The sequence below is a fragment of the Heloderma suspectum genome, chromosome 3 (assembly GCF_057233095.1).
Source record: "Heloderma suspectum isolate Gila_16-S chromosome 3, 16-S_ref, whole genome shotgun sequence".
Lineage (NCBI taxonomy): Eukaryota > Metazoa > Chordata > Lepidosauria > Squamata > Helodermatidae > Heloderma > Heloderma suspectum.
In genome coordinates this window covers 245,911,463-245,935,760 of record NC_139460.1, presented here as the reverse complement: position 1 = coordinate 245,935,760, position 24,298 = coordinate 245,911,463, and the positions used below count along the sequence as shown (strand labels likewise).

The window sequence follows — 24,298 nt, the reverse complement described above, 5'->3', positions numbered from 1 at the left end:
TGGCCTGTAATTCCACCCTGGATCCCTTTTTAACACTGGCATTACATTGGCCATTCTCCAGTCTTCTGGTACAAAGGCCAGTCTTAGGGACATGTTACCTATTTTGTTAGAAGATCAGCAATTTCACATGTCTGGGCCAGTGATTTATTACCTTTCAGAATCTGTTGCTGTTATATTCATGAAAGAAGACTAAATCCTGAGGAGCCACACACAAGACTGCCCCAGTACCAAGGCCTATACAGAGCAAGTAGAAGAGCGGTGGGGCCAGGCCTCCAGAAAAGAAAGTGAACCTAACACTTGCAGGCTTCTTTGTACACACATACAAATATCACACCATGCTCCAGCAAGTTGCTGTTTAAATCACAGGGTAAAATAGAGTGTTGCACAAGCGGATACTGGCCTGCCCAATGAGGCTTTCTCTTTCTCTTCTCCCCCTGAACCCCCCCCCCTCCAATGTCCAGTGATCTGTCTGAGTGGGTAAAATATTAGCTGGAAGAGCAAATCTGCTTTACTCTTTCCCCAGGGCCTATCCCAATTTCCCTAATCTGGAGCCCTCCAGATGGTGTGGACTTCATCTCCCACCAGTCCCAGCCAACATGGCCAATAGTCAGGAATCCTGCAAGTTGTAGTACAGAACATCTGGAGGGCACCAGGTTGGGGAAGGCTGCTCTAGAGCTTTAAAAAGAACTGAAGTTACAGGTATGATAGCTGTAGCTTAGTTTCCAGGTTCCATCTTGGCCCAGCCTCTAGGTTTAGCATGCTAAGCTTAGGTGGGACCATTTTTACCCTAGGGGCAGTATCCAGCACCACTGCTCTGCTTACGCAATTGTTGTAATGTAGCGTAAGCAAACTCTAGTGCAAAGGCAATAGTGTATGCTGGCACAAGGGGTTCTCCAGGGAAACCCAGTGTGCCAGCCTACGCTATTGGCATTGCGCTAGAGGTCACTTACATTAGCTCTATGTCAATGGCAAAAGTGGAGTAGCAGCATTTGGATACTGCGGTAGCTGTGTGCTAGGTTGAGGTGATACTATTTTTTCAGACTGGACGCCATTTGGGCTGGACCTAACACATTCTAAGCCATATATAGGCAGGATGCTTACTTCATACACAAAGCAAATGTCCCAAAAGTCATGGGGCGGGGGAATAGCAAGATAGAGCGCCTCCAGGGATATAGCCATTAATCAATACATTGGCAGAGGCCTAGTAGCTCTTTTGGAAAAGTTGGATGTTACATCTTCAGTCTTTTGGGAATATCCCTTTATTTCGAGGTCCATTATCTTCATATATACATCCATTATCTATACTTTGCAGTTTGCCTTCTCTTCCTGGAAAATATTATTTCTCTTGTTGCCAAAAGGCAGAGCAAAGAAAGCTCCAGCACCACAGGAAAACAGCCCCCTCCTTCAAAGATCAGGTGACTGCCAGAGATGCGTACAGTAGCTGGTCATCTGCATGCATTGCAGCTTTGGGGGAATCGATAGCCATTCTGCATGATGTATTAGCATCTGACAGACACACATTTTAAAGTCATGATTGGTTGCAAGCTCTATCCAGGCTCCTTTTGGGTGTTTTAAGAATAACTCCACTTATAAAATTGTGAGCGCTTTCACCGTGGAACAGAAACAGGCACTTCCTCTTGTTTTTTAAGCAGAAGGGGCTTTATTGGAGCACCGTTTTTCACTTTGTCTGTGGAAGTTTTTTTCTGGCTTTGCTGATACAAAGTTCTGAGAAGATGAAGTCAACCGACTCTCCTGTCCCATCAGAGAAGAGGACCTGCAACCAGGTGTTTTGGGCTGTCTTTCCTCATGCCTGCTTCATCTGTTCCCTAGTGATCTACGCATTGCTAGGGGCCCTCATGTTTTCTCATGTGGAAGGTAACAGAGAGAGCCATGAAAGTGAGCAATACAAGGATTTCATGCTGAGTCTTTGGAATCTCTCAAAGGATTTGTCAGGTATGTGTATAACCTCAGCAGAGAGATAATGATGATCAGGCTGATGGCACAGAGCGGACACCAATTCTCCTCTTATTTTGAATGCCTGGAAATAATAACAATAACAATAACATTTTAAAAATTCCTTGTGACTCGGCAACATATCGCATTTGCTTTTCTTAAACTGAAAATTCCTGTTGTCCTTGGAGGAATCTCTGCCCCCCCCCCAACCCCACACCCCAGATCCCCAGTATACCATCTCTGTTTTACGAGTAGGTCTTTCTCACAATTAGGATTTTTTTCTCTCAGGAACGGCTTGTGGGACTTTGCCATAAATTGAAATTTGGATATCAGAAGGGGCTGTGGTTCATGGAAAACAGTGCATCAGTTTGAGGCTTCCTTTTGCACGGATCTCAGATAGCCATCTCAAAGTGTCTGCCTGAAGGCTTCAGTCCTATAGGCATTTATCCAACAATCCTTACTCCCACAGGAGTTCTATTTAGGGGAATGGGATTACTCTAGGATGCAGCATTTTCAGATTTAGAATAAGAGGCATGACTTCTGGGGTGGGGGAGGAATAGCAGATATATAACAATGTTGGGGGCATTTTGTTAAAATTGCTTTTCTCGGTCTTTATATTTTCATTTCACTTTTAATTAACAGTATTTTCGTGTGTGTGTGTGTGTGTATTTGAAATATTCTGCTTTATTTCTACCAAACCTCACCATTTTCTCCATGTCTTTACCTCGTGCTTTGGAAGGAAACACGCAAAGCTTAATTTTTAAAGCCAGTTTTAAAGCCAGAGACCAATCCTGTAACAGTGTAATGGTTAAAGTGTTGGACTAGGATCAGGAGAACTGGGTTCTAGTCACCACTCTGCCATGAAGTTTACTGACTCTCAGCCTAACCTACAGGTTTGTCGTGAGGATAAAATGAAGAGGGGGAAGACCATGTAAGCCACCTTGGGTTCCTTGTAAGAGGAAAAAGGGTGAGATATAAATGTAATGATAAATAAAAACAAATTAAAAACATGTGAGGGTACATGAGGAAAGTGCATTGTGTGTCTTTCTGTCAACACTGACAACAGAGAATCCACATACAAGACTTGGGAGGCAGAAGAACTGCCAGATCACAAGGCGTTTCTTCCAGTCAGACTTGAGCACCTACATCATTCCATGCACACCCCTAGAAATTAGGGACTTTGTTAGGGGTGTGTGTGTGTTTAATTAGCTGTGTGAGTGTGTTTGTTTAATCAATGAAATAAAATCCAGTTTTTCAATCACTAGAAAATGGTATAGTTCCACTGAAGTTAACAGCAAATCAATGCTGAATTACCCAAATGGTCTTAATTATCTTTAATTATTTGCCTGAATACTGGTCCATAATATTTGAGTTATCACTCTATCTCATTTCTTCTGAACAGAAAATGCAACTTCCAATGAGATCTTCAAGAACAGAACGCATGACTTGATCAACAAGATCAACTTCCTGTGGTTTACTGATCCCAAAAAGAAATGGTCCTTCTTGGGCTCTCTCTTTTTCTGCTGCACGGTGTTCACAACAGTGGGTAAGTACCGCTCTTGACAAAGTACTTTGCACTGGATCTACTTATATCAGAGGCGCAGCACCTCAGGCCAGGGGGGCCAATCCAGCTCCCAGAAGGACCTGCCGCACCCCCTTTCCCCTGACCACTGATCATTTGGTGGGTTCTCAGCTTTTGTGCAGTCTCCCCCCTTCTAAAAGCTTGAAGTGCCCCTCCTATGGCTTAGTTACTGACAGTAAGAGCCTTAAGCTAAAATACACTGGCATTTTTGGAACTTTGGCCCCACCCCTTTGTCTTTGGCCATTTCTCCTTTGGCCCAACCCACCCCTGGAATGCAGCCCCAAAGTGCTTCTCTGAAATGGAATCTGACCCTCGGGCTAAAAGAGCCCCAGACTTTAGCTCCTTCACACAGAGCTTTTATCCTGCTATTGAGATTGCTCATTCATGGAAGTTTGTGGGTCCTTTAGATGACATTGTGAACCTCCAGGGCACATCCAGAGGTATTTCCTGGTTATTCCTTCTCAAATAGATCCGGAACTAATGAACTATCTTTATAACTCATAATATTGTGCTTGTATTATTATTATTGTGGTTGTATTGTTATATTGTGGTTTTAATGTTCTATATATTTTAAATTGTTTTATTGTGTGTTGTTTGGTTTTAATTTTTGTGAACCGCCTAGAGAGCTTCGGCTATTGGGCGGTATAGAAATAAATAAATAAATAAATAAATAAATAAATAAATAAATAAATAAAATATTACACAATTAAAACAGCCACTAGATGGTGCTGTTTCATTGAGTTCTATGGAACCTTGAAAATTAAAAGCTTCCCCTCTCAGCTATCACCTGGTCCCCATCTGGAAGTCTGCTGTAAATGTGGAAAGGCTCCAGAATGGGAGGACTGCAGGGTTTTTCTTTAGTGTAAAGGCAGCCTTAGAGACATGACACCATCAGCACATGAAGAAAACAACCCCCCTGATGAATCCATGGCCCCTTCAAGACTAGTATATGTCACCATAACCCTCAGTCGATCTAAATTGCACCATGCATCTAAGGCTGCAATTCTATTCACGCTTACCCAAGAGTAACTCATTTAATTTCATTTATTTCATTTATTATATTTCTATACCACCCAATAGCCGAAGGTCTCTGGGTAGTTTAGAAAGATTAAAACCTTCAAAATACATTATAAAGTTATTTACATACAAACTTATCAACAGACAGCACCCACAGAGACACATATGTATCTAAAACAACCAACAATAAGAAAATAATAAGAAAAGACAATAAGAAAATAAAATAACTCCCACTGAGCTCAGTAGGATTGGCTTCTGAGTAAATAGACTCAGAAACTGCAAACTATATCAAGGGCCTCCTAGAAAATGCCATCAATGGATATGGAAACTTTGCAAACTACTGTCCCCTACAAAGATGAACTAAAGCCATCAGGAGTATTTCTGATGATGCATGGCCCAGTATCCACACATTTTTCTCACATTGGTCTTCATCCATAGCAATTACCTCAAATGTGAAAGGGTTTAGGATGCAATCCTATGAAATTTAGACAAAAAAAAGTCCTACAACTCCCAGCATTCCCTGCCAGCATAGCTGGGAATTGTTGGACTTTTTTTTTTGTCTTAACATGCATAGGATTGAGCCTGTAGTCCCTCTTCCCCCTCCCCCCGAACAGACCAATATGGATACTGTCCCAGAATCTGGAACAAAGAAACTCTCCTCTCCCCCTGGAATAGGGTTATTTCAGGTTCAGGTTCTTCATGACACTGTTTTGGTAGAGATGGTAAACTTATACATAAGTATATTATATGCGAACGGTGGGGACTTGGGGCAGTATCCAACGGTGTCACTCTGCAAACCTGAATACTGTTAGTGGAGCTCTGCTGAATGTTTCTGTTGCTCAAGCGGTTGCTCATTATGCTTGTGCAACCTCTTGGGCAAGGGGTTGCACAACAGATTGCACAATGGGTTGTAGAAGCATAATATACAACTGCTTGTGCAACCGTGCACGCACAACCATAACTTTAGTTGGATTCTTCTCTGGCACATAGTTCAGAACCTAGTTTCTGCTAGTGCTACGTCATTTGCGCTAACAGAATTCCACAGTTGGATACTGCCCCTGAACTCAAATTGCGTGGGATCAAGGTAGTGGCAACACAAGCCTATGCACCTTTATTTGGAAGTAAACCCCATGGTGTTCAATGGAGTTTACACCCCTCATGTATATTTAGGACAGCAGTCTTAGTATATTTCGTAGTCAATGTGTGCACTTGTTTAATTTATTATTGTATATTGACTCAAAAATCTCTCTCTTTTTTTTTGAGACCATGTGGGAGCTTTGATTTCTCTTTTGAAAAAAGGGCCACCTGTTTAGTCAGATGTAGGCAGAAAGGTGCCCCCTGACCCTAACCCTACCTGCTTGAGCTTCAGCAAGGAGAATAAGCACTTGTCAGGGAAGTCTGGTTTACCATAAGCAATCTTTCCAATTGGACTCTGGGCCGGTGGGATCATCTTAACACTGTAGTAGAGCTTTCCAGGCCGGAAAAGCAAAGGTCCCCTGCTGATGGAGCCGTGTTGGTGGAAGACCACTGTGCTCATGATGTATCCAGAATTTGTGCACATAAAGGGAAGCAGGATCACAGCAACAGGCCCTGCCTGTTTGAATGTGTGGTGTCCAAATTTACACACATACAACTGTATGTGCACACAGCACTCTGAGATTGGGAGCCCTGCTTTTCCAGGGTTACTGCCTGCATGGAGAGAGACAGCCCTACATAGTAGCGCTGTAGACACCTGTGCAGACACACAACTGAAGATTCTCAGCCTTCCTCAACCTGGTGCCCTCCAGATGTGTTGGACTGCAACTTCCATCATTCCCAGCCAGCATGGCCAATGACTTGAGGAGGGGGAGGGGGCTGTGTATGCGCACCTGTGTTTTTTGTTTTGTTTTGTTTTAAATCTCTTTAGGCCTTATATTAAAATATATAAACAGGAAAACCAGGCATGTATCCAGTAAATCAGGAATGGGGAACGTGTGGCTCACTGTACGTTGTTGAATTACAATGCCCATTATCCCCAACATTGGCTGTGCTGGCCAGGGCTGATGGGAGTTGTAGTCCACTGACTTTTGAAAGGCGACATGTCCCCCACACCTGCAACAAATCATAAAGTCACACGTGTACATGTTTATATGAAACAATATAAAAACAGGTAATGTTTACAGATACTTTTAAAAACATCAGTATCAATGTCATTTGTTTACAGACGTTTACACATGACTGACAACATTTTGCACACACACCCCATGTTGTCTGCCACCTCTTAATCTCAGACTTTCACTGAATCTTGATCATTTTGCAATTTGCCATACCTGGGCAATCTACTCCTTGATTGTGGGCACTTTAAGATTACGCCAATGTTTTGCAATTATCATTTTTGCAGCAGTCCACAAATAGGACATTAAAGGATAGTGGAGGTTTAATATATTATCATTTAGAAATCCAAGCAATAAGGCTTTTGGAGATAACATTAAACTGTAGCTTGCCATTAATTTCTATTATAAGCCTTTTCCGAAACATTTGTACAACAAGACAGGGCTGACACATTTGTAAATAATCTGCAGTTTGCAGATCACATTTCTGATCATGATAATTGTCAGTGTTATATGTCAAGTTATTAGAAGCCAAATGCCAGCAGTATAAAATTTTTAAAATGAATTTATTCAAGGTTAATACAAACAGACTTTGCTGCACCTGTTAAGATATCTTATTCATTATTTCCTTAATGAAATTAACATTTTCTCCCAGTGGGGTTTAACATAATTTTGTGGGCTTATCTTTGATTATAACACAGGGATAGCATTGTTTACGATAATCTTGGCTTTAGCTGTAGAATCCCAGCCGCCGCCGCCGCCGCCTGCCATGTTGCTATTCTAATTGCAAAGCTGCTGCATGGGGAGTCAGAAGGTCTGTGGCTCAGTGGTAGAGTGCTTGCTTTGTGTGCAGAAGGTCCCGGGTTTGATCCTGGCATCTCCAGATAGGGCTGGAAAAAGTCCTGTCTGAAACCCTCGAGAGCCACTGCCAGCCAGTGTCGACAATACTGGGCTGGTTGGGTCAATGGTCTGACTTGATACAAAGCAGCTTCCTATGTTCCTAAATGTTTCTGCATGTACTGCTTACCTCATAACACGATCCTATGCATGTAAATCTCACTAAGTGCAAGGGGACTTACACCCTAGTGTTGCAGAACCCAGAGTCAGAGAGACCACGGAGTGAAGGAAAAAGAGATTCTTTATTTAACGCGCGGGCTTAAGGCTGGAATAATTTCCAAAGAGCCAGAAGCCCCGATTTACATTAGCACATTGTTTTTATAGACATTGTGACACATATGAAACGGCTCCTCCTCTCTTCTCCCGCGTGGGGTTGCAGTCCTCAACATTTCTTCTCTTAGCACCATTGTTTATAATACAAGAACTGGGTTATAGGGTAGCCATGATAAGGAGAGAACAGAAGAGAACAGCAGAGAACAAGATATACAATTGTATGACCTTTGACAAGATAAGGAATTCCTGTGTCTCATCAGCTTACAACAATATATTCAAGGGAGAAAGAGCTCAGCAAGAACATGAAGCATGAGACTGCATGAGGCTACTTAGTCTGACCCCCGATATGGCTGCGACATTCCCCCCTTAAATGCATAATTTCATTACAATTATAGCATTTCTGATAACTATACAAAGCTTTTTGTGACATACATATTACTTAGCCTCTTGTTGGGCTATTAGAGCGTAGAGGGCAGCAGTTTTATTAGCTGAGACATAAAACAGATTGGTTAAACAGCGCATAAGACAAGGAACGCAGAGACATAACAGAACTTTTATGAACAACACTGGTAGAATTAGGATGAACAATGCTTTTAAGCTAGCTAAGATCTGGAAGCCAAGGGGTTAATTAATTTAGCTAATTGTTTTGTCTTATTGTTTTGTTAGCTACTATATTGTGCAGCTTGTTGATCTGTTAATCTACAGCATTGCCATTATCAGTTAAGTTAAAACAACAGAGCTTTTGGTGTGTCTCACAACTTAAATGATGAAGAAGGAAGAGGTAATCTATACCAGCTCTATTTTCTAGAACTGCACCTCTTAGATTACGCAACTTTTTATTTAACAATGACAATGCTCGTGAGGTGGCATTTATGCTTTTGGCTAAGCTGCAAGCTAACTGGTTGATTTCCAGACTATTAGCCAAGGCTAAACTTGGAACCCCAACTAGTGATATTGTTAAGGCCAATTTTTCTGAGTCAAAATATAACTGCACATGACTATTACAATTTTTAGTTAGTTGGAGTGCTCGAGGCTGCCGTCGACGGATTTTTTCGGGCTACAGGGGAAAAATTGGAACCAGTTCAATTGGCGGCTGAGGCAACATGGGTGGTTATTAGACAAGTTGGCAGGAATGAATGACCAAGTGTGGGAACTACATGTCTAAAACCATCCATGAGGCAAAAGTATGTGGGCATCATTAAAAGATATGTTTTGAATTTTATTACAGTGGAAGGGGGCCAGGGATAGCTTTATATTTTCTGGAAAATTTTGACAATTAAGCTTTCGTGCACACGTAGCATTTGTTTCAGCAATGATGGGGGTGCGTAGAGTGAACTCTGTAGGGGGTACGATCTTTGCAACCACGCCCCAATTAGCATTTTGGGAATAAGTTAAACTTACACCATAAACTCTTAACATGGTATCTTTTTGAATTTTCCCAGGATGTCTACAGACAGGTATTAGGCAAGAGCTAATAAGCCTGTTTGCAGGTATACCTCTTGGCAAACAAAAATGTTTTACTCTCGTGATGTTAGCCAGGTGAAGCCAGTAATTATCAGCAAATCACTGGGACAAACTTTTCTTTTCAGGGGCAGACCCCCCTTTTTGCACCTCATTAAGGAGACACAATGCAACACTACTAACACTACAACACTACAACATGCATGTTTGATCTTCTTTGGGATCTGACCGTACGCTGGGCAGCTATTCACCTGGCAAGCTGCAGTAGGGTCTAGTCCCCTTTTTCAATTCTCCAGTTGCAGGTCTGACCGTACGCAGGGGTCTCCCGGTGTGTCCACAGTAAGGTCTAGCCTGAGTCTTCTTACTGCTTTTTCAGAATGATTTTTAAAGGATTTTCAGGATTTCTGTTTACAGTCTACTCTCCCCCTCTCACTCTCTTGACTCGTGTCTAATGTATCCAGGGTTTAATTCTAGCTGCTTTCATAGCTGCGGGGGTGGAAAGTATGACAGTTTTCAGTCCTCTCTATCTGGGAGTCAAAGGGTTATTTTTCCCTCTTTAACTCATACTTTAACTCTTGGTTGGAAATGATGGGAATGGCTTATTTTCTAAGACATTTTCTAACTCATACTTTAACTCTTGGTTCTGTGATGGGAATGGCTTATTTTCTAAGACAAAGCGACGCTGGACTTGAAGAACTTTGCTCAGTGTTTGGACTTCTTGTTTAAGGCTAACGTTTGCTTGCTCTTGATGCCACTCTAGTGTCAATCATGAAGTCAATGTCACGGCCCCTCTCAAGCTGTCTCCCTCTTCACCTATTCTGGCCCCTTTGGTTTTCTCCTTTGTGTTTGATGTATTTTATTTGGGCATTCATGCCACTAATGTCTATCTTGTCCACACTGGGCACACTGGTTCTTTTTTAAGAATCTTCTGCCTCTGCCGGGTCTTCTTCTTTTCTTCTTTCATCCACGTCTTCTTGGGCCTCTGGGTCGAGGGGGGTGTACTGGCGATAGGCATCTGAAAGACGCTCCAAGTACGCTCTGGGGCCTCGGTGGCACCTTGCAGCACTTTAGACACTTTGGTCATATTAACTGACTTCTTCATACCTGCTTTTATGGCTTCTAACAGCAGGGTTTGATACTGGGTGAGGCGCTCCAGCCCCACTTGTGTTTTGGGATTTCAGCGGGGGGGGGGGTTACTTACAAGGAGACTTTATTGGGTAACTTACAGCACACAGGCGTACTTAATGGTTGGATCAGACAGCTTCTCTGAACCACGAGCTATTGGGCTAAATGGGTTATTTATACCATACATGTTACCCATGAGGCAGCACAACACTAGCAAGCATTTTCAGCATAGGCTAGAAGTGTTTGGTTCTCAGGCACAGCTTCCTGTAAACAACTTTGCTTCCCAAAGTGCTTGATAACACTTTTATTCATTAGTATGGGAAGAGAAATTTCTCTCTCTTTTGCTTTCTTTTTCTTTGCTGATCTGCCTGTATTGCAGATCATGTTTCAAACTTTTTATACAAAACTTTCTGCTCCATGCACCAGCCTTGTCTCTTTATTTGTCTTTTTCAAGTTAAACTCACTTACTTAAACCTTTCTGCCTTACACTAGTCCCACTGACACACATTTGGGATAGGCTCTTCTTCTCCTTCTAGTTACATTTTCTTCATTTTAAAGAACTATTACATTATTGTGGCTACTTTACCCCAGGTAATAAGCTCCAGGCACAATCAGCTGCTTTTAATTTACCCTGGGGGCAACTATGGCCACGCTTCTTTTCTACAAATGTTGTTTCTTTGCCTCTTGCCTTTTCTTTCTTTCTTCTTTTTTTTTCTTTCTTCTCTATCTGTCTTCTACTTTCTCTATTCCTTCTTTTCTACTTGCTTTTGTCTTTCTTTCCTTGTCATCCATTGGGAACCACACTTAGTATTATTTGGAGTTGCAACTAACACTAATCTGCAAATATCACATATATTTAATGATATCTAAGAAATCATAAAATATACACAACAAACTTTTTCTGCAATTTAACACAATGAATGGAAAACACTTTTTGCATGGTAAGGCATGATGGAGCAGATCCAGCAATTATACTGGTCTTCTGGCTGAAAGCTCAGGGCTCATCAAAATCAAGGGACGGGCATACCCACACACGCAAAGAATTCTAGGTCACCATTTTTGCATCGGCAACTCCATGCTGCATGAGTTCTGGCAGAAGGAAATCTAAAAGTTATAGATCAAACTCAGCCTGCTGTAAACTGAGCTGACTACAAACACAGACACACGGTCCACAGCGATGAGAGTTCAAGTTTATCAAAAGCTTCACAGCACTGTCCATGGCAAGTCTTTGACAATTTAAAATTTTTGTCCATGTGCAGAGTGTCTCTAAAAAGCCCAGACATTGATGGAGGCAAACAGAGAAGGCTCTGGGCAATGAAGATGCGATGTTTCCAGCAAAGGCTCTCTACTTTTGCATCAGTTTAAAAAGGGAAAGTGTGGCCCTACACCCCTTCTGACAGACAAGGGCCTTTAACTTTTTAGCAAGGCCTCTGTCTAAACAGAGCGGCACAGCTCAGCTCTCTAGCCGTGACGCTTTAACTTGGGCAACTCCTTTGTAAATTTTATTTTACTTCTGTCAGGTTCTCTCACAGACATTTTAAAAACTTACTCTTTTTTTTTCTCTTCTAACCTGGTACACGAAAGCACTGAAACACTGAGTGCCGAAACTCAGGACGCTGGGGGGTGATGGGCATCGCCTTATGCTTGCATTTTTCAGGCAGCCATTAATCTTCGGGGAGGCGGTGGGGTGATTTGCAGGACTTCAAAGGCAAGCTTCCCAGTTTGTTTGTATTTGTAAATCTCAAGCTTAAAACAGGACACGATGAGGTACAGGGCAGCCAAATTCTTGCTTTGGCACGGGCAACAAATAACTTGTGTCAGCTTTCTTCGCTGGGGTCTCAAACAGGAAAACAGTCTTAATTTAAAGTTGTAACATCACTGACAGCGTCAGCCAGCCAGCTACACAGATCTCATTGTTTTTTAAGACAGTTGCTCCAATATCTTCTTTTCTTCTCAATCAGGTTGGGTCTCCCAGCTTACACAGTTTATTGCAGCTTGCAGGAGCATGGTAGTAGTGCGACTTTGGCTTGGCTAGGAACATGCTGTCTGGTTTCTCGGTCTCTTCAGCACACACTTAGGCAGTGTAACACTGGACACTCAAATCAGTGAGATTTCTTCATTGCAGGGAATCCCACGGCAAAAGCTTAATGGTTACGCTCTTCAGAAATCATATAGCCGATGGTCAGTAGCTACAGGCTCTATGCAATTTTAACACAGTTCAAAGCTAAACACGGTTACCTTGACAGAGATCTTCAACGTGGTCTTTCCACTTCATTCTGCTTTGGGCCAGTCTTATGGCACACTTTTCACTTGAAGAGGGGTCTAGCCTGTGCTCTGGGGGCTGATTCTTCACCTTTATTTTCTATTTGCCTTCATCTTCTGGGTCTTCATTTTCAGTTTTTATTTCTTAGGGATTTCATCTCAATTAGGCGAGGTGATGATGTTGCACAACTCAGAACGTTGTGGGCAATTTTCCTGCCCCCCCCCCGCTCGGTGCGCTAGGCTAACAGCTACTTCTTCGGCCTTACACTCTCACACTCCCATGCTTTGTTAAAAGCCAGACTGTCCTGTAACATTTTTTTTAATTAACATCCTCAGATCTTTTTTTTTTTTTTTCAGCTCGACCTTGAGCTTTTTGCTGTTTTCTCTCTCTATTCTGAATCTTTTTTAAAAAACTTTTTTTTTCTTTGTTTGACATACATCTCAAGGGGGTGCAAGGTTTGCTTCCCCCACCACCCATAGCCTCCCTCCTAAATTGAAGACAGACACAATTAGGGAATGGGAATTGGTCAGTGAGTAAGGGGTCTCACTGGCCGACACAAGAGGATTTTTCACACCACGCACTTTGCTACTGGCCTGGGCACCCGGACGGTCAACGGTATGCTTCAGAAACCGCAGTAGCCACTCACACAATCATCATTCTCTCCACTGCATCCATATGTCCCTGCCACCCACTTTTCCCACTTTTTACCAGAGCGGAAAACGGCTTCCCCAGCTTCCTCAGCTTCCTACTGAGTACTGGCGTGCTAGGTACTGGCGCCCACTCGGGGGTGTGATCAGGCCCCCCTTCTACTCGCAAGGAGTAGGTTCTTTTGTATACGTATACCACCAACACTGACCTTCTTCATAAGGCGGGGCCCTCTTTTTTTCTGCCCAGTGGCCTTTCTCCCTAAAGGCGGGGCCCTCTTTTTCCCATATACTTGCCTTTCTCCTGAAGGCTTCCAATGTGGGTTTCAACTCAATTGCAGCTGCGATACAGGCAGGGCTCAAGTTCCTTCCTCTGCTTCCCAAGGTTCTCTTGCTGCTCGCTGCCGTTTGGGCGATCCCGGCGCAGGCTTTCTCCCATTCACTCGACAAAAAGGTCGGTGGCGCCAAGAAAGGGAGGCATGCGCCGAGCTCGTACTCCCGGTGCGGCGATCAAGAGCAGGCAACTGCCACCTGTCTGGCTCAGAGCCTGCCACATCCGAGTCACGGCACCATTTATGTTGCAGAACCCAGAGTCAGAGAGACCACGGAGTGAAGGAAAAGGAGATTCTTTATTTAACGCGCGGGCTTAAGGCTGGAATCATTTCCAAAGAGCCAGAAGCCCCGATTTACATTAGCACATTGTTTTTATAGACATTGTGACACATATGAAACGGCTCCTCCTCTCTTCTCCCGCGTGGGGTTGCAGTCCTCAACATTTCTTCTCTTAGCACCATTGTTTATAATACAAGAACTGGGTTATAGGGTAGCCATGATAAGGAGAGAACAGAAGAGAACAGCAGAGAACAAGATATACAATTGTATGACCTTTGACAAGATAAGGAATTCCTGTGTCTCATCAGCTTACAACAATATATTCAAGGGAGAAAGAGCTCAGCAAGAACATGAAGCATGAGACTGCATGAGGCTACTTAGTCTGACCCCCGATATGGCTGCGACACTAGTAATTGGGTACAGGATTGGATCCTCCTTGTCAGAAGTGTGCTACCTGCTTTAGCAGATCTGCACTTGGATTGCTGTTGCTGGATTGCAATGAATGGCATCAGAAATGACATATATTAGGAACGTAGTAGGAAGTTGCCTTATACCAGGCCAAATGATGTGCCCATCTAGCCTAGCATTATAGACTCTGCCTAGTGACGGTTCTCCAGGGTCTCACTCAGACCGTAGTCTTCTGTGTCACCTGCTACCTGTCCCTTTTTAAACTGGAAATGCCAAGGAAGTGGGTCCTTCGGCATCCAACACATGTGCTCTGCCACTGAGCTTTGATCCTTTCCCCATTTGGTCCTAGCCCATCCCTTAACTTTCCCATTTTTATGTATGTGATCGTCTGCATACATTGGTATGTGACATCTTGCATATGTGTATGAGATCTTTTCTGAAAGAAAAGAAACAGATCTTTAACAAAAAGATTTAGAATTTGAGACTTGTTAGAATGTCAGTACCATCTAATTGCCACAGCAAAATTAATAACTTTGCCTATGAGCTAGAAATGAACTAGCTGTTAGGACTGATCCAAGATTTGCTGCGCCATCATGCAAATGCTTGGGATGGAATGTACCAACAAGCATGTATGCACAACTTCCCAAAACGTGACATTCGCCAAACAGGGTGAAGCACTGATACAAGTTTAAGATGCAACTTTAAGACTCATGTCATTGACATCTATTAGAAACAGTAATCAGTTTCTGGACAGATGTTTACACTGAGTATACCTCAGAAATACTTCATCCTTTACATCAGGGGTGCAGAATCTCTTTCAGCCCAAGGCCCAGATTCAATTTTGGAGAAGCTCTCAGGGGCAGCATTTCAGTGGTGAGTGGAGCTGGAGACAAAGGGGGTGCTTAAAGCTTAAGCATATTTTAGATTAAGATTCTTACTGCCAGGATCTAAGCCTCAAGCGAGGCATTTCAACCTTTTAGAATGAGGAAAAAACTGCACAAAAGCTGGGGGACCACAAAACAATTGGTGGGTCGGGGAAAGGGGCTGTGGTCCCCTGGAGGGAGGGATTTGGCGGATCCCTCAGGAACTGGATCTGCACCCCTGCTTTACACCAGAGCACTGATACATGTTCACTGGTACGATGTAGAGCAGATCTCCTTTATAGTACTGATAATATTCACAATGATACCACGCAAGCATGATGTGCAATAAAGACACTTAAATAATATGTTGTACATAATTCATTCACAGGACAAGCAAACAAATGCATGACGCACAAGGAACCCAAAAGGTATTATTAAAAGGTTTCACAAGAATATAGGTAAGGATGAATGTATTAGAAACCCAATATGCAAAATACATGGGGGGAAAAACGGGATATAATGACTGTGTAAAATCCACTCCGTCTGTGTTTCACACATTGTCTGGCTCCTTTTATTCCATCATCCACTTACAGATGGATGCAAATTTGGGGGGCGGGGTCATATGGAAAAATACGCAAATAATTACATAAGAGGTTTTGTAACAATTTACACAATTTACCTTCGTATGTAACATTTAGTGTATTATCTCCCATTCCATTCAACTTTTCCCTGCATATATTTACAAGTCTCAGAAGAAACGTGTGTATTTTCCTACAAATAAATATGTGTTAATTTGGGGAAAGTAAAAAAACAAAACAAAACTGAAAGTCCATGGACTCCATGCGGCCTGAGGGGGTCACTCTGCAGTGGATACTGCAGGTCAGATTCTTAGAAACCCAAGCTCATTTTAGTGCAAATGCTTGAATTTCTCCAGCATCCCTAAAAAAAGGAATAGATAATTAAATATAGGATTTTTAAATTTACAAGTATACCAGTTTATAACTTGTTTCAAAACTTCTTCAGAAAAGCATTCCACAAAAACCTCTTCAGACAAACATTTCTTTACAGTTTTCTTCCTTCAGAAAAACACTTCTTTACAGTTTTCTCATTGCAGTTCTTACAGTTCTTGTTCCAATTAGCCTCAGTTGGTCCAAGTGAACTCGGGGTTGACGTAGAGAAAATGAGGCAACTCCCTGGAGAGAACCTTCCATAGGGAGGTGAATTTCTCAACTGATAGGAATCCTCCTAAACTTTAACCTTCAACTTGAAAAGAGATTGAGAAAAGAGATTGATTCTGTTGAGACCAGAACCATTTCTTGCAGCATCCTTCTTCAACAAGAATGTTTGAATTGCTGCTGGGTTCCTTGTGCTTGATGCATTTGTTTGCTTGTCATTCATCTTGTGGAACCTTCTCCTGTTGGGTTTTTCTTTTCATAATTCATTCATAAGCACATGCACAGACGATAGTTCACATGTCTTTTAAAAATGGACTACATTTTTTCTTCATGGTATTAGTTTAATAGATCCGTTGGGCTTGAAGGATCCCTAAAGTTATCTGGGCCTGCCCCTCCACTGAGACAGGACCACCCACATCAAAAATGTCATAAGGTCTGTGGAACATCACAAGTAGAGAAAATACAGGATGAAGGTCCATCATGGTAACAAAGAAAGGCATAATAACATACTCAGATGACTCAAGTGAGAAAGATCTATGGAGAATGATGGAAACCTGTGTCTATCTAAGTTGAACTAAGAAGTTCTTCTGGAGCCTATATATGGCAACTGGATGAAATTTAAGCATGAAAGCAAAATATCTCAATTGCTATCCTTGCATCTCCCTGGAGTAGGGCTGGGGAACGATTTTTCTGTCAAGGCCAGCATTCCCTTGGGGGCAATCTGTTGAGGGCTACAAACCATCAGAGGTTGAGCCAGAGTCAAAAGTGGTCAGAACCATTCATTCCCTCTCTCTCTCTCTCTCTCTGTGTCCGTGTCCCATTTCCTTTTCTCTCTCTTTCTCTCTTCCCCTTCTCTCCGCCATCTTTCTCCCCTCCCCACCTAATGGGCTACCAGGGAAGGGACAAATTGTTCTTCCCAGAGATCCAAATGGATCACTTGAACTGATTGCTTTGAAATTAGGCTGAGGGTTGCAGTTGCTCACTCCTGCCTTAGAGACAACTAACCCTTTAGAATAATTTCTCTTCAACTATAATAACTCTTTATTTCTTAGAGATGCATACTCAGCTCAGATGTAGCAAAGATTTTCAACATACATTACCTTCAGTGATGTTAAATCTGTGAATATATACAAGAATATTTAATTTGAATTAGCCAACAGGTCTAGGCTTTCACCAGAAACTTCATACCATCATAAAGCTGGAAGGAACTGAAATATAAGCCCTGCTCCAAAGGCAGGATCATCCATCAACCAGTTCTCTTTCCCCTCCTGCTTCAAACTACCCTCAAATTCCAGACTGCAGTGGTCCATAAACTAGAAGGCACTTATGAGACAAAGAGCTCTGGACTACTCAAGCAATCAAGGCAAGAGGGTGAAATCATGTGCTATACATGAAGGCAATGTCAACCTATTTGTTCTGGGTTTTTTGGAGATGCCAAAATATTTGAAAGAGGAATGGGGAGACATATTCTTTCTCATTGTTGCCAATAACCCCAGGCAGAATTTCTTAGTATTTGGGTGGACTGTATTGTTGAAGCCTTTTACAAAAATGCAGAGTCTGGGTTAAGCCCTTTAGATGACTATGGTTAAGAGATAAAAAGGAAACAAAAATCACTTACTGCAATTAACTTTAACCTCTAGCCTGTCTCTGAAGTCTGCATTATTGGGCATTGCTTCCAGGTGTGGAAAAGAGGATGGGGAGGGAATTAGGAGCTTAAGAGGCCACACATCAAGTTGGTCACAAAGTTGGGAATGGAATCTAAAGACTGTAGCAAGAATGCTACTGTAGCAAGAATGCATGCATCATTTAAAGGGCTACCTGTGCAAGTCTTTGGTTTACTAAACATATCTCTTGATCAACTGACTGACATACCTAGTGAGAAATCTCACCACAAACTCCTACCCTCACATTATACTTTGCATACAGTGACCTGGTTTGCACATAAAGAGAAGCCATCATGGGTGAATTTCCCCATGAGGTTTTTTGCTGTGGTAGTGCCTGCCATTTTGAATATTCGAGCTGTGGCAGAGGCATGCCATAGTTTGTTACATGTGAACCCGGCAAGGGTGGGTTGTTGGGGTGGTTAACAAGCCACCCACAACCCTAAAACATGGGTTCTGAGGGGCTTGTCAACCCACCCTTGCTAGGTTCATGTGAAACCACAAGCTATGGTGCACCCCTGCCATGGCTCAAATATTCAAAATGGTGGCTGCCACTGCAACAAGAATTCCACGGGGAAATTCACACATGGTGGCTTCTCATTATGTGCAAACTGGGCCAGTATAGAGCAGGGGTAGGTAACCAAGTACCCTCCAGATGTTCGGATGACACCTCCCATAATCCCTGACTATTGGCCATGCTGCCTGGGGCTTACGGGAGCTGTGATCTAAAACATCCGGAAGACACCAGGTTGCCCATCCCTGATGTAGTCACTGCATTCCGTCAAGCCAATTCCCTCCCAATTTTTGGAGAAAAGAGCCAGTGAGCATCTTATGATGTGAAAATCGTGTGACTTGTAGAATTGCTGTTGCTGTGTAATTTGTTGTAGTTTTTGCATATTTTACCAACTATGATTGGATCCAGATTTGTGCTGCATTAACTGCACTGTTGAAAGTTGAATTCCTCACCACCTCCTTCCCATGACAGCCCTCCAGCCTCCTGAAAATGCTGCACAGCGAATCAGGAGGCCCCGCTGGATGTGGTGAGCTGTGGTGTGTATGGGGGAGCTGGGATCTCCAATAATTGGGTAGAGGGACCTTACACAAGAAGACCCCTTCCACTCATGAAAAATCCCTTCCTCTTGCAGAAGGCAGATCCTAGATCCAACTCTATGCCCACATCTCGCTAGAGCTAAATCACCCACCGACACTTAAAGATCAGTCAGGGATTAACAGTTGTCAGTTGGGCAAAATACATCCAGGTTACATATTGCAAGAATGTTGTGTTTTCACAACATAGCATAAGGAGGGGCTAAGAATGAACTAAACAGAGAAAAAAAAGCTTCCCCAAATGAAAAAAAAATCTTTTAAAATGTGTAGTATTGAATGGTAGGAAAGCTGAATTCTATATAAAAGTAGTCTATCTTATCTATTTATTTATTTAAAATTATAAACTGCACGGTGATTCCTAAAAAGAATTTCTGGACATTGTACATAAAAATGAAACATTCAATACAATATTGGATGATATAGAAATGTAATAAATAAATAAATAAATAAATAAATAAATAAATAAATAATTCAATGTAAAAACAAACATTAATACAATAAAAAAAGAAGCATCAACATTATTTCAGCTTTTAAAAAACACCAATTTACATTTAAAATGTAATTTAGGGCACAATCTTATGGCCTGTAGTCAGTGGCTAGACAGCCATAGGATTGGTCAGTTCCCAGAGAACTGACCTCTACCCCCTTCCGTGCCGCCGCGTAGGCAGTGCAGATTGGCCCTGCACTCCATGCTTGGAAGAGCAGTGCAGAGCGGGGGAAATGGGGTGTTCCCGGGGGCAGGGCGGGGCAGGGAGGTTGGAATTGCTGGCAGGACACCAAAATTGGCTGTCTAGCTGGGAAAGCAGGGCAGCAGGAGCATGGAGGACATCTGCTCCTCACCACTCCTCCCGCCCTGAACTGGATAGGTGGTCACCCCCAGGCTCAGGGGCAACAGTCGATCCAGATAGGATTGCTCCCTCCAAATACCTGTGCAAATAACGAGGCTTTAACCTAGCACTCACAGAGACCAAAGCCAATACTGGCCATATCTCCTACAGGAGGGACATTTCAAATCTGTAACAGAAATACATGAAAGCAGTAAAGCTGTCTGTTTTTTAGTCTTTACATTTTGAAAAAATGCAATAGTAGAGGCTTCAGAATTACGTGCACAAGCTTTGCTTTAATGGGAATGCCATGGAATGAAAAACAACAGATCAAATGGAACTTCAATTGTTTTTCACTGGTGTTTTTTTTCTTGTTTGTTTCATTTTTTTTTGGTTTCAGGTTACGGTCATACCTACCCTGTGACAAAACTTGGGAAATACTTGTGTATGCTGTACGCTATATTCGGCATACCTCTCATGTTTCTGGTTCTCACAGATATGGGGGACGTCCTTGCAGCTATATTATCCACATGTTACAATAAAGCCAGACAACTACAGTCAAAAGTATTAACCAGACTTTCTCTTGGATCCTGTTGTAAGAAAAACAGAGAATTAAAACCAAGATCAACATCATCATCATTTAGGCAAAGCAAAATAGTCCTCCGTGAACCTTTGAATATTAAAGAAGTGTTAAGAAGTCATTCTTCCTTTCAAAGAAAGGCTGGGCAATGTCAGAATGTTGAAATCTTTGAGAGACTAATTGCCAGGGAAAATGAGTTCCTTACACCACCAATACCTACCAGATTTGAACGATGGAGTTCATGTCCTGAACTAGATACAGGGACAATGATGAATCACATGATTGACAATATTGACAATATAGGGAAAGAAGTAGAAAAGCTGGATGTGCCTTTTCTGTTGATGACTCTTATTGTCTTTGCATATATTTCTTGTGCTGCTGCTATTCTTCCACACTGGGAAGAGCATTTAGATTTTGAGGATGCTTTCTATTTTTGCTTCATCACCATAACAACAATTGGCTTTGGCGACGTTGACCTGATGCATCCCAACTTTTTCTTGTTTTTATCATTTTATATTGTGGTTGGCATGGAAATTGTCACCATTGCTTTCAAGCTGGGGCAAGATAGGCTCCTTGGTCTGTACAAGAAGCTGATTTGCTGCATTGGTCAGAAAAATGTCCCCCAGAAAACGGTATGAAGAATATCCATCTAACCAAAAGGTGAGATAGCAACCTCAATGCCAAAGTCACATCTGTGGACAGTTGCACTAGGTTGAAATGAATGCTCTTGTTTTTCCAGAGAAAAATCGTAATGGAATGGGGTGGATTTCTTCATTGTTAGTGGGAATCTGTTGTAAACTAGTGGAATGACTATATAGAGCAGCCAAATACAGATGGTTTGCAATCCCCCCACACACATACACAAACACAGTGTAAGGCATAAAACTGACAGAATAACAGTGCAATCTGATGCATGTCTGCTCAGAGGTAAACTCCCATAGCAACCTCAAGGGGATAGGATTACAGTCAAAGAGATGAAGGGCACAATCCTATGGCTGCTAGACAACATCTGAACAGCCATAGGATTTTTTGGTTTCTGGGAACCGAGCTTGAAACCTGACTCCCCACCCCCTCCCCTGCTGCCTCATAGGAGCACAGTTCGTCCCTGGCTCTGCACTCGGAAGAGCAGTGCAGAGCAGCTGAAAAGGGGGCATTCCTGGAGGCAGGGAGAGGAGAGGACCAGGAAGTGACATTACGATGCTTCCTATGTGCTGTCTGGTCTCCCCTCTCCCTCCGATGTGCCCTGGCTAGACAGCTGAAATTGGCCATCTAGTTGCAAATGTAAGGTGGCCAGAGCGTGGAGGAGAGGATCCCCTCGGCGCTCCGCCCACCCTGCATTGGATAGTCAGCTGCCTCAAAGTTCAGAGGTGGCCCTCTATCCCTATAGGATTGTGCCCTCAGTCCTATTGAACTCAATAGGGCTTACTGAAGATTAGACTTGCATAAGATTGTGCTGTAAAATTATTTTTTGGAACACTAGTCACTGATATGGCTTCTCTATTTTAACACTAATATCTATGTGTGTGTGGACATGCTCACTACGAGGCTTTCTCCCAATTGGCAACGATAGACGTTAGCCAGAAGAACTGAGCCATAGCAGCTAGCTAGCTATCTATGTATCTATGTATCTATGTATCTATCAATCATCTATCTATCTATCTATCTGTCTATCTATCTATCTATCTATCTATCTATCATCTATCTATCTATCTATCTATCAATCATCTATCTATCATCTATCTATACTATTTATATACCACTCATCACCAGAATTGCTCTATTACATGATAAAACAAACCAGTAGTATTATTAAACAGGCAACTGGCAAGATTTTAAAATATATAGAATTCTATAATAGCCTGGAGAATAAAAAGGGTGTTTTTTCCCCTGGTGCCTAAAACATAGCAGTGTTATTAGCAGGCCAGCTTCCCTGAGAACAGCATTCCAGAGACAGGCACCACAGCCAAAAAGGCCCTGTCCCTGGTTATCATCTGCTCCACCTCTAACAAAGAGGCAACAGGAAAAAAGAGAGCCTTAGCTGATCATTTGAGAGTACAGGCAGGCTTGTATGGGAGAAGGCACTCTGTCAGGTACCTTGATCCCAAGCCATTTAGGGCTTTGCAACTCTATACTAGAATTTTGAACTGGACTTGGAAGGAGCCAGCCAGCCAGCCAGCCAGCTGAGCTCTTTTAACACTGGTGAGCAGGGATGGACAAAACCTCTCTTTCGTTTTCTCCACATTCTAGGAGAAGCTACACGTTATGCTAATTGTGTGGGGTGTGTCACTGAGGGTTAGCTTTTTCTTTACTCTAGTGTAAGTGCATGACCCAATTCAGATCCAGACCACCATGCACTAGGAGGGGAGGATTAAAGCTCCCCCCCACAGCGTTTGCTTCCTGAAATCCCACCCCCTCAATGCGAGGAAGGGGTTTAACAAAAGAAAAAAAGCTCCATTAACTCCAACAGATACTTTTTTCCTTTGATTAACCCCTCCACTGCATGTGTGTGTGTGTGTATGGGGGGGATTTCAGGAAGAAAAGGGTGGGGGAGGACTAATCTTCTCCTCCTGATGCATGGTGGTCCTGATCCAAATCAGGGTCATATGTGCTTATACTAGAATAAATAAAAAGCTAGCCCTCAGCTACATTCTATGTTATTAGTGCAATGTGCAGTTTGGCTCTATTTTTTTTTTTTAAATCTCAAGTTCCTTCCATCCCATTTATAAAGAAATTTATAAGTTTGGTATGTTTTTATCAAAAAATGAACCAAACAAAATTCTCACCCAACTTCCCCAGCCAAATTTAATAGGTACAGCTATTCCTAGCATGGGGAAGACCGTGTTGTACCTGCCTGCCATGTAGCTGTGAAAGATTAAAAGCCTGTCAGAAAAAGAAAGATTAAAAGCCTGGCAGTCTTATTCAGCATCACAAACAGGGCTGAATGCACAGAGATTCAAAGCCAGACTTTTAAGAGCTAAGAACTCAAAGCCCTCTGCTGGATGGGGGAATCTCTCAGTCTTGCTTTCTCCCACATTCATTTTTTTTTAAAAAAATCTCAAGTTCTTTCTGTCCCATTTATGAAGACATTTGCAAATTTTGGTAAGTTCTTATAAAAAACAAACCAGATGAAATTCTTACCCATTCCTGCTGAGAGCTAGGATCCAAATAGTCTATACCAGTCAAAGTTCTGGCATCTGTTTTCTGTACCAGGCACCAGCTGAAGCTTCCAACCCATCTTCAGAGGTGGCCCCATATATAACACATTATAGTAATTCACTTGGGAAGTTACCAGGACATGGGTGACTGTGGCAAGCAAGACTATCCCTGTGCAAGAGAGGCCTCAGCTGGCAAACCAGCTAGAGCTGGTCCAAGACTGTGCCACCAAGGCTAATTGAAGCTCTAGTGATAAAGCTCGTTCTAGGAGAACTCCCACAAGCTGCGAACCAGCAAGCCTACGAGAATAGGTTGATTGCCATCTTCTGAACTCTGGAATCATCCACCAACAGCCCTTCTGTTTTGTCAGGACTGAACTTCAGTTGATTGGTCCTCACCCATCCCATCACCGATCTGACATGTCTGTTCAGCACCTGCACAGCTTCACCCGATGCAGAAGACAAAGAGAAATGGAGCATATTATTGACCAGACTTTAAAGAGAGATTTTTCAAACTCAGAGATACAGACTGACAAGCTGTAGGATGCCACCCCCACCCCCCCGTTCAGAAACAGTTGAGAGATGTTTCTACGAAACTATGATGGGGCTTG

The 24,298-nt window shown here is 42.6% G+C and overlaps 1 protein-coding gene across 1 annotated transcript; it reads left to right on the top strand.

The window, feature by feature from the left end:
* The first annotated feature begins 1,721 nt into the window (after nucleotides 1–1,721).
* On the top strand, nucleotides 1,722–21,173 carry KCNK18 (potassium two pore domain channel subfamily K member 18). The gene is made up of 3 exons (XM_084845667.1): nucleotides 1,722–1,953; nucleotides 3,356–3,499; nucleotides 20,356–21,173. The coding sequence occupies exons 1-3, from the start codon at nucleotides 1,734–1,736 to the stop codon at nucleotides 21,171–21,173; spliced, it is 1,182 nt and encodes a 393-aa protein (XP_084701793.1). The 5' UTR covers nucleotides 1,722–1,733.
* The last annotated feature ends 3,125 nt before the right edge of the window (nucleotides 21,174–24,298 follow it).